Source organism: Porites lutea, chromosome 4 (genome assembly GCF_958299795.1).
Source record: "Porites lutea chromosome 4, jaPorLute2.1, whole genome shotgun sequence".
In the NCBI taxonomy this organism is placed as follows: Eukaryota; Metazoa; Cnidaria; class Anthozoa; order Scleractinia; family Poritidae; genus Porites; species Porites lutea.
This window is the reverse complement of record NC_133204.1, coordinates 38,589,823-38,602,322: the sequence shown is the minus strand read 5'-3', so window position 1 is coordinate 38,602,322 and position 12,500 is coordinate 38,589,823. Positions and strand designations below refer to the sequence as shown.

The 12,500-nt window shown below is 38.9% G+C and overlaps 2 protein-coding genes across 2 annotated transcripts in view; one reads left to right on the top strand and one right to left on the bottom strand.

Moving 5' to 3' along the window:
* LOC140933520 (uncharacterized) overlaps window positions 1–5,052 on the top strand; it is a 25,017-nt gene extending 19,965 nt beyond the window's left edge. Inside the window, exon 6 of the mRNA XM_073383109.1 lies at window positions 3,658–5,052. Within this exon, the coding sequence (XP_073239210.1) occupies window positions 3,658–3,858 (201 nt within the window). The 3' untranslated portion in view covers window positions 3,859–5,052. The remainder of the gene's footprint in view (window positions 1–3,657) is intronic.
* A 763-nt stretch (window positions 5,053–5,815) lies between these two features.
* The window catches only part of LOC140934642 (uncharacterized), a 22,027-nt gene continuing 15,342 nt past the window's right edge, over window positions 5,816–12,500 (bottom strand). Inside the window, exons 4-9 of the mRNA XM_073384233.1 lie at window positions 10,145–10,214; window positions 9,423–9,536; window positions 8,577–8,773; window positions 8,369–8,377; window positions 7,722–7,821; window positions 5,816–6,633 (exon numbers count right to left, since the gene is read on the bottom strand). Coding sequence (XP_073240334.1) covers window positions 6,451–6,633; window positions 7,722–7,821; window positions 8,369–8,377; window positions 8,577–8,773; window positions 9,423–9,536; window positions 10,145–10,214 — 673 coding nt within the window. The 3' untranslated portion in view covers window positions 5,816–6,450. The remainder of the gene's footprint in view (window positions 6,634–7,721; window positions 7,822–8,368; window positions 8,378–8,576; window positions 8,774–9,422; window positions 9,537–10,144; window positions 10,215–12,500) is intronic.

Genomic DNA, 12,500 nt, shown 5'->3' with positions numbered 1-12,500 from the left:
ATGCTCTACCAATACTCGTTTATCTTTTATACCGGTCCTCAAAACCATTACACAGAGAGAAAGCTGGGTCCAAAGACACCGGAATGGCTTCGAAAGTAGCTCGGTAAGAGTAAACCTTAAGGAGGATATGGACGAGGAGACGAGAGCAGAGGGAAAGGAGCCATAAAGGAAGGCATTGCAGAGCTTTGCGAAAGAATTCGGACGGAGTATACGAAAGTCCAGAAGCTTGGTTGCCCTTAATCAAGAAACACAGCAATAGGAGATCCTAAGGACAGCGGGCCAGTGAGGCACAAGCTCATACAAACAACGGGGTAAGAAATGCCCCAATCTCAGCGGCTAATAATCGCCAACCAGAACCAGAGCTTGGAGTCATATAAGTTCACGTGTGACCAGTCGACGAAGACTAGCAAGGCAAGGTCTTTAAGTGTTGCTTTTTCTAATGAACACTTGAAGTACGCAGTTGAAACGTCGCCATCTACATCATTAAGTGACTGAATCGTGAGACAAACGATTACACTTTATTAACATCAATATTGTAGACCAGCAACACGGCCGACGTGAAATTTTTGGTTGCAAGAGTCTCTTTGGAAATAAAACATCTGTGACCCACACAGATCGGACATTGATTAATTGAACAAGTTATCCGGGCATGCAGATGTTCGTACGGGACAGGAATTGGAAAGCTAGGGGACGACCTTAGTTCAGAAATACCTTACAGTGACGTTAATTCAACCGGGGACCAACCAGAGCTAGCTGTGTTTGCTGTTTGAATTGAATGAAAATGTATCTATTCGAATTTTGAATCCATGCAATGCTTTCTTGTGATTGGCTTATAAACCTCCGGGTGGCCTTGCTCGTATGAGCAACACTGAAAATAACCTCGTAACTACTCTTGATGAAAGTTACATCTGAAAAAATCAAGATTCCGCCGCAAAATCTTTCAAGATGTACGATACTTAAAGAGAAGTGGACTACTTTTAATGTATAAATTAACAATAACTTACATTATGTATCTTACTAAAGCTCCCGTTCAAGAAAATCAGGTTTTATCATTTGTCTAGTATCGCCAAACATTATATTTTAAGTGTTTTAAATAGAATAATGCAGAAAAAGAGGTATACTCATATTGATCTTTAAAGCTCTGATGGAACCCACAACTTGCACTGAAAATTAAAGTTAATGTTTTTCTCATCAGCCCATTTGAGCATGTTCTATATTCTATATTTGGAGATAAACAAAGTTATCTCAGTTAAAATTTTGTGTAAAAACATGGATGGGATCAATTTTTTTATCAGGGCTCAGGGATCAAAATTTTGGGGCAAATGGGGCTCAGGGATCAAAATAACGGCAAGAAAATAGGGATCAATGGGTCCCGGATATACCATGTTACGACCCTGATATAGCGTGCTTGCTGAATGGGCGAAAACACAGAATTGTGATCACAGGATCTTGTACAAATTTAATGATAAAAGCTTAGCAAGATACAGATACAAACAAAAGCAAACCCCCTGAAACCTCGACGTGGGCTACACTTGTATGCTCTACTCAGTCACCAAACCTTGTCAGTAATAGCTCCTATTTTCCTCAAGTCGCTCTCTGTGAAGCTCCCGGATGGGATGTCCCGGAGAAGCTTTAAACTTGTGTGCGAAATTCTCAGAGTTCCTATTTTTGTCCGTGTCTTCTTTATCCTCAGTATCCGAAATTTAGACCTCCAAAGTGGCGTGTGTTGCATTAAATGGAAGGAAATATTTAAAGGAAAAGCCAGTCTTCTAACATGGCAAAGTTGTCACGTCCCTCGCTCATGGACGTGCGTCACATCAGGATTCATCTGCCATTCATCTGCAACTGAGTTGTTCGCTTCACTGATTATGACGGCTTACAGTCAACTCTTCAGCCATAGTGTCGCCAACTGGTGAAATACTTTGCTCATAAATTGTGCTTCTTAACCTGACGCTCACAGTCATCTTTTCAGTCTTTTAGTGTGAACCTACCGTGAACGGCGTGTCGGTTTGAATGCAACGCGAGCATTTCTCTGAGTTTCCCAGCGCCAACATCATCTAACTGACTTAAACTCGAACAATAAAAAAATTATAGAATGACTCCCATGGTCGAATCGCTTCGAACAACGCAAATAGCCTTCTTCACTTCGCAACGCCTTGTGGGTTTTTCAGGGGGAGCGCAGACAAGGTACAAAAAGTATCCGTGCAAGGCTCCGTGCAAGAGAAACTCATATGAAACCATTTGTGACAACATCGTTTCTCGGTACCAGACCCTCGTGTCTTCCCTCCCCCGGGAGACCACTTTTTGACACCGACGACTGAAAGCCCATTTTATGACTGGGCCGCACAGGCAGCCCAGTAATTATTTCTCGAACCCTCATGTCATCTAAGTCAATGGCCTATGAGGCCGAAGGCCGAATGGGCTATTGACTCAGAGCCCATTCGGGCTCCAGGAATAATTGTTAAAGAGCCTTTTCACTCACGTACCCAGCGGCTATTCAAATTTAGTATATACTAAAACAGTAGATCGTGTTTTTCGATTGCTCCGATTGGCTACTCAAAGTTCGGGGATATCCAGTGCTATTTACTGATTCACCCGCAAGCTCCTCCGAGCGAGCGACGCCGGCGAGGAATGGTTTCCCGGTTTTCCGCCGTAACAAACAAAGAAACTTCACAAATACTCAAACATGCTGTTCCCGAAATTCACGAATAATGTGACGAATTTCTGTTTGGAAGCTTAAACAGGCAAAGCTTTGTCTGTCTGACTTGAAATAATCGATAAGACCGGATAAAAAGTTATTTGTTCACAAATGCAAATTAAGTCTTGTGTTACTTTATTTAGCTGACATGTTCATACATGAAGCTTAAAACTAAATGTAATAGTTTCTTACAGAATGGTTTCGAATACAAAAAGAATTCATAACTTCTTTAGAAGAAATCTCCCCTCAATAGCTAAACAAACGCCGTCATAAGTTTTATTTGTTGGCAAGAAAACGCGACGGCCGTTCGGTCATTGGCACCAAAATTGTAATCGTTGGCAGCAGTCAGAATGAGTTAAAAACCATCATTTTTTTTTTTTTGCTCAATTATATCACTGTTTTCACGGTATGTACTAAAACAATTATCGCGGCTCGGTAAATAACTCCCACTCGCCACCTTCACTTCAGTGAATCATTGTTTATTGTTTGAACAAAAGAAAGTTTTTACAGAAGAAAAAGATCTATTTCCCACAGGAATGGTTCAGCTGTTGGTTTGGGACAACAACGTGGCCGTAGTTTCATTGTTCTGGGACACCAAAAATAGCCGACGTAAGGTCAAGTGAAAACAATCTATCCACCTAATAGACGTGAACTTTGGTGCCTAATTCATCCCACCAAGCAGCTTTAACAATCTGATCGAATATCCCGTTATGCCAGTAGTGTTTTGTTCACTTATTTACGAACGGCTAAATTTCAAAAAAGCTTTCGATAAGCGGTGCCCAGAAACGCCTTAAGTTTTTCACAAAATCGGAAAAGCATTTGAACGGAGTTTTAAAAATATCTGAAAACATTTGCATTGTTGAAACTTAACTTCCCAACCTCTGTTTCTTTTATTTTGGACATTGTTCAGTACGTAGCTAGTGTGTTTTAATCTACTTTTATTTTCTTTCATAAAACAGGTTCATCGAGTGCTGATCCCTGAGGAAGAAATCAAACGAAGAGTTCCTCGCCGATCGTTGGTTTTGTTTCATGACCCGGATGATGACACTATGGTCAAGTGCCTGGATGGATCTAGCCAATATCCACCAATCATAGCGAAGGATTGGATTTATTACAAACGGCATTTAACTTACAATGCAAATCAGCAGCAATGGCATTAAGATCATAGCAAGGATGACTTACAATGCCTCAGATCGATAGAACAATCGTTATAATCGTTATAATCGTTATAATCAACATAGTACATCTCCGGGGGGGGGGGGGGGTACTCCGGATTTCAAGTGACGGGTATTATCAAATGGGGGCAAAAATCAAAACCCAAAATAATCCCTAAGGCTTTTAACAAAACCCAAAAAAATTCCCGGAACAAAGATTAACCCCCAAAAAATCCCACGCCGAATTTCCGAGCCTTAATAACCTCCAGAAAGCATTACTGTGATATAACACAAAAAATAGAGCTTTTAAGTTTGGTTGTACTTTATTCGCAGAACTACGCGGCCAGAATACGCGGGCACTAACACGAATCCTCAGATTGTTTTGAATACCCCAAAGAAATCCCTACCAAGAGCCATAATGGCTCTTGTCCCTACTTAAATCAAGTTGCACCCAAAAAAATACTTGAAAATATTTCCTACCAAAAAAAATCCCGGAATCGAAATTTCAAACCCAAAAACTCGTTCTATTATTTATCCCCATCACTTGAAATCAAAAGTACTGTACAGTACCGCAAATGATCCCCTGGCCGCAAATGATCCCCAAAATGGTCCTCAAATGATCCTCGATCGCAAATGAACCCGAGATGAAAATCAGAATGGCCTGGAATCAAGTTACTGGATCATCCTGTCAGGTTTATTATCACCAAAAAAAAACAAAGTATTAATTAAACTGACTACATTTAAAAAAAAAAGCCAAGACTGAAATAAAAAAGAATCCGTAAAACTACATTTAAAACTTAGTTCAATAAATAAAACACAAATAAATGCAAACAAGAAAAAGTACTTAAATACTATCAGTAAAACAATAGCTCTTGAACAGCAATGCAGTGTGTCTTGCTTAATTGTTGGTTAACATTAAAGCTACACTGAACTAAACTTCACATACTATAGTTCAATTAGATACAATATTCCTCAAAATCCTATCTATCGGATACCTCGTATCAACTTGAGAAAATGATAACTTTCGTAACGGCGAAGGTCTCTGAAAACGCCCCCAAATAAAAGTTCGCTCTAGTACAACCCCATTAGAAGAATTCTTTGCTCACAGACACAAAATTTTCCAATTAATTGTTCCCTCTACTTTTCTCTTTCCCTGATTTTGTCAACTGTTTCTGTCTCCAGCAGTAAAGGCACGTAAATAGGGTCCTTAACACTAGACGCGACATTTTCACGATCTGTAATTGTTAACTGAAGTGTATTTCGAAATAAACAGAAAACCTTCACAGAGTGTAAATACAGTGTTCATATTTCCCTGTTCCTCGGCATTAAAATCAAAGACAAGTTTCCTTTCTCCAGTCCTAAATTTTCACGGCAACGAAACATCAACTGCATGAAACAAAGGACAAACAACTTACCAAAAGAAAAAGTTCGGTTATTTACGGTATTATTCATTTCATTGTTCTACGCGCTGTTCAAGTTCTCAGCACATTACCATCCATGCCTAAAATCCATTCGATTCCTCTACTTCTCACAGGATCACTTGCAATCGACAATTGGGATCATTTGCGGCATGTACAGTAGTTTAATAGTAGTCGCGTTAATTTCCAGCACCTTCGATTCATTTCATGGAAGGTTAATTTCCGGAAATAAGGTAGCATGTATGCATATCATCAGGAACACGAAACTTTGGTCCTCCGTTGTTTTGTTTATTTTGCTTTATATGCAGTAATAGTTCTTTATATGTTGTTAGTAATAGTTTGCCTTTTCTCTGTTAATCTTGTAATTATTAATTTTTATTCTCATTGTAACTTAGCAGCACATTGTAACTCTCTGACCTACGCCATATAAACCTCTGGCTTTGGCATCTTATTATCGTTAACTTGTGCTTTGTGTACTTATTTATCAATAAAGATTAAAGATTAATTGGTAATGTCTTTTTGTGCATCAAGAGCGACAGAATGCATCCAAATCCTGCTGTTTAATCTAAGACAAATTTACATTAACAATAAGAGAGCAAGGACAAAACCGACTTGACTACTAACGATGTTTCGGACGGACAACCCGTCCTATTCCCTAAAGAAGGAGGGCTTGTCTGTCCCCTCCCCCCTTTCCCCTAAAAAAATAAAAAATAAAAATAAAAACAGGAAAACTCAAGTCGCTTTTGCCTTTGTTATTTTATAACTAATTTTACATTCCTTCAGAATGTTTGGATGCTTCTTCTCTTGTGAGGCAATTTGACGGGCGCTCGAAAAAATTTTGAAATGCGCCGAAAATAAGGGACTACGTGTAGTCTACAGAGAACAGTCAGTAACTAACACATTTTCATGTTAATGTTTCTTTTTGGAAAAACAATGTCCCCTTGTCCCCTGTCTCAAACTCGTTAAAAGGGCCTCTCTTCTTCCCGCCTCTCTTTCGCACCAGTGGACAGGAAGTAGAGATACCACGGTAACGAGATTTCCCTGGTCCTTAGTCTACTAGTTTTTCATAATAGTAGAAAGGCTTCTAGTCCAAATCTAATATATCAGTTCAACGGTTTATCACAAGTAGTGTACACTAACTATTGTTATAGAAGACTTGTTAGATGCCATAATTCACATATCAATATTTATATGTTTCTTCAAGTTTCTTGCTAATCCAATCCTTTGATGTGATTGGTGGATATTTATTAGAGCCGTCCAGACAGGTAATAAGTGCCTCGTGATCAGGATCAACAAAAAACACTAAGGAGCGTCGTGGAACACGTCGCCTGATTTCATCTTCCGGTATAAGCACACGATGAACCTGTATAAATAATGAAGAGTAACTAGTAAGGCCAATGTTGCTTGAAAAAACTGTTTCGAAACATTAATGTTATATAGCTGGGATTGCTGGCATTTTTCCCAATAATGCGCTGCCTCATTTTTTACTTCAAGGTCATCTGACGTCTGACAATAAACCTGTTTCCCGCCAAAAGTCTCAGAGTGGGCAACCATAAATCTATGACGTCAGAGTACTAAAAATCGGCGAATGTTGACCGCTTGCAAAGATTTTTTGGTTCCAGCTTGGCTATATACTTGTTTCCCGCGCGACTCACTTGCAGTCTTTTACGCGAGGAATATCATAGTGCCAATTTATTGATTAGTTATTTTATTGTGGGATGCAGAAACTTCAGGACACACACTTTCGGTAGCTTTCATGATTGTTGTTTGTCATGGTAAGGCCATTAACTTATCCCGAGAAAAAAGTGGTTACTGACGCAGTTTTATTTTTTCTAGAGTGAACGGCCTAATTCCACGCGGAAAGTCTCGATGTAATCGCAACTGTCAATGCAAACATGCTTTTAAAATTCTTCTCAGTAGAAACCAGGCATTTCCTCGGTCAGTATTGTTCTTACGTATTTGTGCTACAAGAAACAAGCTTTTACTATGTGAAGTTGTAGAATGCAACAATTAGTCACAGTATATTATCCAAAGCTCAAACAAAGTGAGTGAATAAAACAAGGGAAGATAATGTACATTTACGTCCTAAGAACCCTTAGCGCTTGTTCAAGCCTTGACCAGGGTAAAACGAGATAAATTTGCACAATAAGCAAAGTACTTCAAAGCTTAGGTCGTGATATTCAATGTTCATAGTTTAATGCTAAATCCAGTATTCATTGACAGTTAACTTCAAAAGTCTTTTAAGAGTCTGGAAACAAAAAATGCGGACTTGTCGGCGCCATTTGTAACAACAACTTGTTTCGAGCGCCATGACTTTTTGAACAAACAGAAACTCGTAATTCTGGGGATAAAAGATTAAAGAGCTGTTCCGTACTCTTTTGCCCGTTTTCACCCTCGACAGCAAAGGAACAAACAAAATGATGAGCTTGAGGAGCAGTTCAAATGACCTACCGTTGATTTGAGTTTATCTGTAGTCCATCTCTCCATCAAATCTGCAACATTCACCAGTACTGTTCCTTTCATGGGTCTGGCAGGCACAAACTGTCCTTCACTGTTAGTAACCTAAATGAAACCAAGATGCCTTCTTAAGAAAACTGGCCTCTCGGCTTTCTAGTAAGTTAGAGAAAGATGTACAACCTTCCTTGGTACATGTAATTTTTCAGTTAGAAAACAGTGTCAACACAAGCCACTTAAACAATATGTTAACAGCTTCTTGGTGCAAACTGTTAAAGCAACAGGATTGTCAGGTAGGAAAGATTAAATTTCAATTATTTTAAATCTACTATAATTTTTTTTTTTTGGAAAAAACCGCACAATTGAGCATAACTTGTTACTGTAGTGTCAATAACTTGGGTGGTATAAATTTTCCCCACAACTGAAGTTTCATATAAAAAAGTTAAAGTTTGTTCATGGACAAGGTCTTACATCAAGGAGCCCAAAAGTCTGACCTCCTTGAATTAACTAACATTCTTTCATGTAGACTTTAACCAATCAGAAGTCGAGGACAGTTTCAGCTGGCTTCTGATTGGATGAAATCTGCAGGAAAGAATTTGAATAAATCAAAAGTGGTGACACTTTTGGGCTCCTTGCTGTAAAACAATTTTATGCTTAAACAAAGGTTAAAACAGCCTGTTCCAGGCGTTCAGATGGTGGGGACGGTACCAAGAGATGAGGGGAGGGAAAAATAGCGAGGGGTTGGGGTGGGGTACGAGATGTCCTCCTTATTTTTTCTCCCACTCTTTAACTTTGCACCTCACCTTACTATCTGAATGCCTGGAACAGGCTAAGGGTTAAAAGCATCGTAACATTCTAACCTCCAGTCCACCAACTTCATCTTGAATCAGTAGTGTAATCCCACCATAATCCGTGTGTTTCCCACAGCGAATCTGACCTGGCTTGACTTTGGTAATATCTGTTATCATGGGGTAGAAATTATACCTTAACTGAGTCCCTCCTAACAATGTTCCCCTCTTTTCATAGGCATAGGCAAATGCATCTGGGTTCTGTTTTAAGAAAAGGAAAATCAATCACTTTTTCATCACTCCATGTTCATTTACTGCTTGTGAAAACCACGTTTTTGAGGGGTGGCTTTTACATCTATAGCCTGAAAAAACAGCTGACATTTTCCTTCAACCAGTCAGAAACACTACCCAGATCTGAGTAGCTGAGACATGTCACCATTATGGAATTTCTGTGACCGTTCCTCGGCAGTCATTTCACAAGGAAAACGGTTGGGGTGTTGGAAAATGTCAGATGTTTTCTCAGGCTTATAAGTTCAAGAAAATACAGTAGTCACATATGTATACTTGCATTAATTAATGACAAGGGCATAGCTTAGATAATTTTTATATGGGGGGTCACTCTGTAATGTCGAAATCCATGCTGTGAGGTGTTTTGCTTGTGAGGTGAGTTCAGAGAGAGGGACCAGCCTGCAAAATTGCTGCGTAGATGACTCGTACAGTAAGAGGGAACAAATATGTTGTCTCTTTCAGTCACATTGTGGCCTATACAAGAATTGCTGATGAAAATACTTTGATACACGTACAAAGCCATTTTCAACAAAGTGAGCTTTCAAGTGATGATTAGTTGCAAGAGAAAAACACATAGGTAAGAAAAAATGTGAAAGCTTTTGTTATTCTTTGTTTTTCTTACCAATCCAAGGCCAACAGCCATCACAGACAGCACCCTTAGAGCAAGGTCTGATAAACATTTATAAATAGACATCACATTGGCTTGAAAGTTTGGCACATCAGTATTAGGCCAGTTCTGTAACAAAGAGGTATTAATCAATTAATAAATAATATTAACAATAAAATTAATCATGTCCAGTAATAATTACAGTTGACTCCCGATAATTCGAACCTTCAAGGGAAATAGAAAAAACTTTGAGTTATTGAGGGTAAAATTATATGGAAAATCATCTGAAGGGAAGGCTAAGTATCATCATATGAAAGGGTATATTAATAGGCCACCATTATGAAAGAGGTCTTTGGTCCCATACACACACTTGAATCTGTTAGATCTGTTAGGTAGATTTCAGGTTTTGCAACCTTTGTCAAAAAGTCACTGTCAACAACAACAGTCCTATTCAGGACTACGTTCACCCGGACGATCAAACTCAACCTACTTTTGAAATGACTCCTGGGTTCAAACCTTTCACAGTTTTAGTCAGATTAGTCAGTTATCTGCTAGCAGATAACTAACCAATCTGTAGGTATCACTGATTTCCAAAATTAGCTGTAGGCTCTTAGCCAATGAGAAGACAGGTAGTGAGTACAATGTATAATAATATAAATAAGTGAGCTTAAAGAAAACCTGATTAACTTGTTTTTCAATTTTATTCTGTTCTAGCATAACAACTGCCATTAACTTACAAAATTTTCATCATAGACAGCTCCCACATCAAATGATTCTTTAAGATCACCAGGCCTGTCAGGGTTAGTGCTACAAAAAAAACCACAGGACAATTTGCACTTTCAAAGAATATTCATAACAGGTAAAATAGAAAACTAATAAAACAGAAAAGCATATGTATTAAATAAATACCATAATTATTCTGTTAAACAACACGGAGTTTATTCAAGGGCGGAGTTTAATTTTAAAATCACTGACAACAGTTACAGTGCAAATCGTTTGAAAATATTATGTAATTTAAAGGTTCATTTTGCTGAGATTGAATCATAAATGTCTGGATGTTGTAAATTACCCAGTTGACCGCCTCGAATAAACGCCGCATTCAACGAGGTCTATTGCCACCTACAATGCCTCTCACAGCCATCTATCAATGCCTTATTTTATTACATATTTTAGATTTTAATGGGAAACCTAAGGTGATCACAGTTTGAAGTTCAAAAATATCGAGAATAAAAAAATTTTAGCTAGTTAAAGCGAGACTTTGATCCTTTTTTGCCGCCAAAAAGCCCACGCTTTTCCCTACTAGTGGGCTATAACATATAGCCTAGTAGTAGCTCAACCAATCAGAACGCAGCATTGATAATAGACCACTAGTTGGATTTTACTCATTAACAATTATTCCTCGAGCCCGAATGGACTCTGAATCAGTAACCCATGAGGCCGAAGGCCGAATGGGCTATTGAATCAGAGGCCATGAGGGCGAGAGGAATAATTGTTTTAGTAAAATCCAACTAGTTAGTCAAAAATATCGAGAATAAAAAAATTTTAGCTAGTTAAAGCTGGACTTTAATCCTTTTTTGCCGCCAAAAAGCCCGCGCTTTTCGCTACTAGTGGATTATAACATATAGCCTAGTAGCAGCTCAACCAATCAGAACGCAGCATTGATAATAGATTACTAGTTGGATTTTACTAAAAACAGATAGTCCGTAGGTTATGTTAGGGAGAACGATACTATAGAGGAGATAATCAATTTCTGTCTGGCTGTAGCGCTCTGTTCTACATACTCTCAGCACGTGTACACATTTGTTGGCTTTGCGCAGTTTAGCTTTTATGTGTGCAGAAAATTTGCAGTCATTCTGAAAGGTCAAACCTAACAAATCAAGAGTGGCATGTTGTGTTATATTACGTACAACAGGATAGAATGTGGAGTTCCCTTTCTTCTTTATGACAAGTTCTTTACACTTGTTAGGGTTACAGCTCATCGAATTACAGTTCGCTCAGGTTAAAAACGCCTCCACTAAATCACTAGACGTATCACTGCCTCCTTTCCACACTGGTGCGGCAATGGTTGAGTCATCTGCGTATTTAAAAAGAGCGTGAGTGGAACTTAGCTTGATTTCAAGATCATTCAGAAACACGTTAAATAAGTGGGGACCGCTCACAGTACCCTGCGTTGTCCCCTTGTTTACTCCATTCCACTCGTGAAGGTGGTTGTTGTGGACTATAGATTTTGATTTAAACATTTGATTCGGGACCGCAAATTTTCCGGGACTTTCGAGTATCGGGCCCCTGGGGCGAGAGAGGAGGGAAAAGGAGGCCACGGCAACGAGTTTTGGACAAGGTCACACAGGAATGGACATTGTTTGTTCCAATCACACACTTACACATGACAGTTAGTTACTGACCATTCTCTGTAGACTGGCAGTAGTTTCTTATATTCGACCTGTAATAAGTTCCGCCTGGGCTCTTAAGACCACTTAAAGTACAGTCGACTCCCGATAACTGGAACCTTCGAGGGAAATCGAAAAAAGTTCGAGTTAATTATCAGGAGTTCGAGTTATCGGAAGTTCGCAGAAGAAAATAACCGGAAATAAGGAAATAAGCAAAGTATAGGGAAGGAATTCATGTATCATGTACACTTCACTTCAAGGGCAGCAAGAGATATAGATTGATATTTTGAAAAATTGAAGGAATTAAGCAACAAAGCTTGATAAATCAGTACAAGTGCTAAACATTGTATTTGAAATGGACTGCCGAAAATGTAAAGGCGAAGGATACACAGTTGTTTTGAAATAAATTCAGTGGTTTGGACCGCAGCCTGGTGTCACTGCTTTTTGTTCGACTTGTCACGCTCTTAAAACATGGTTCGAGTTATCAAGGGTAAAATTGTATAGAAAAGATCTGACGGGAAACAAAACTTACTTCGAGTTAGGTGGAGGTTCGAGTTACCGAGGGTAAAATCACTTTAAATGTATGAAGGAAATCCAGGGGAAATTGATTTTGGTTAAAGTTAGCGCGAGGGTTTGAGTTACCGGGGGTAAAATTACTGTCAATTTTTAGTAGAAAGGAAATCCAGGGAAAATTGATTTTGGTTTG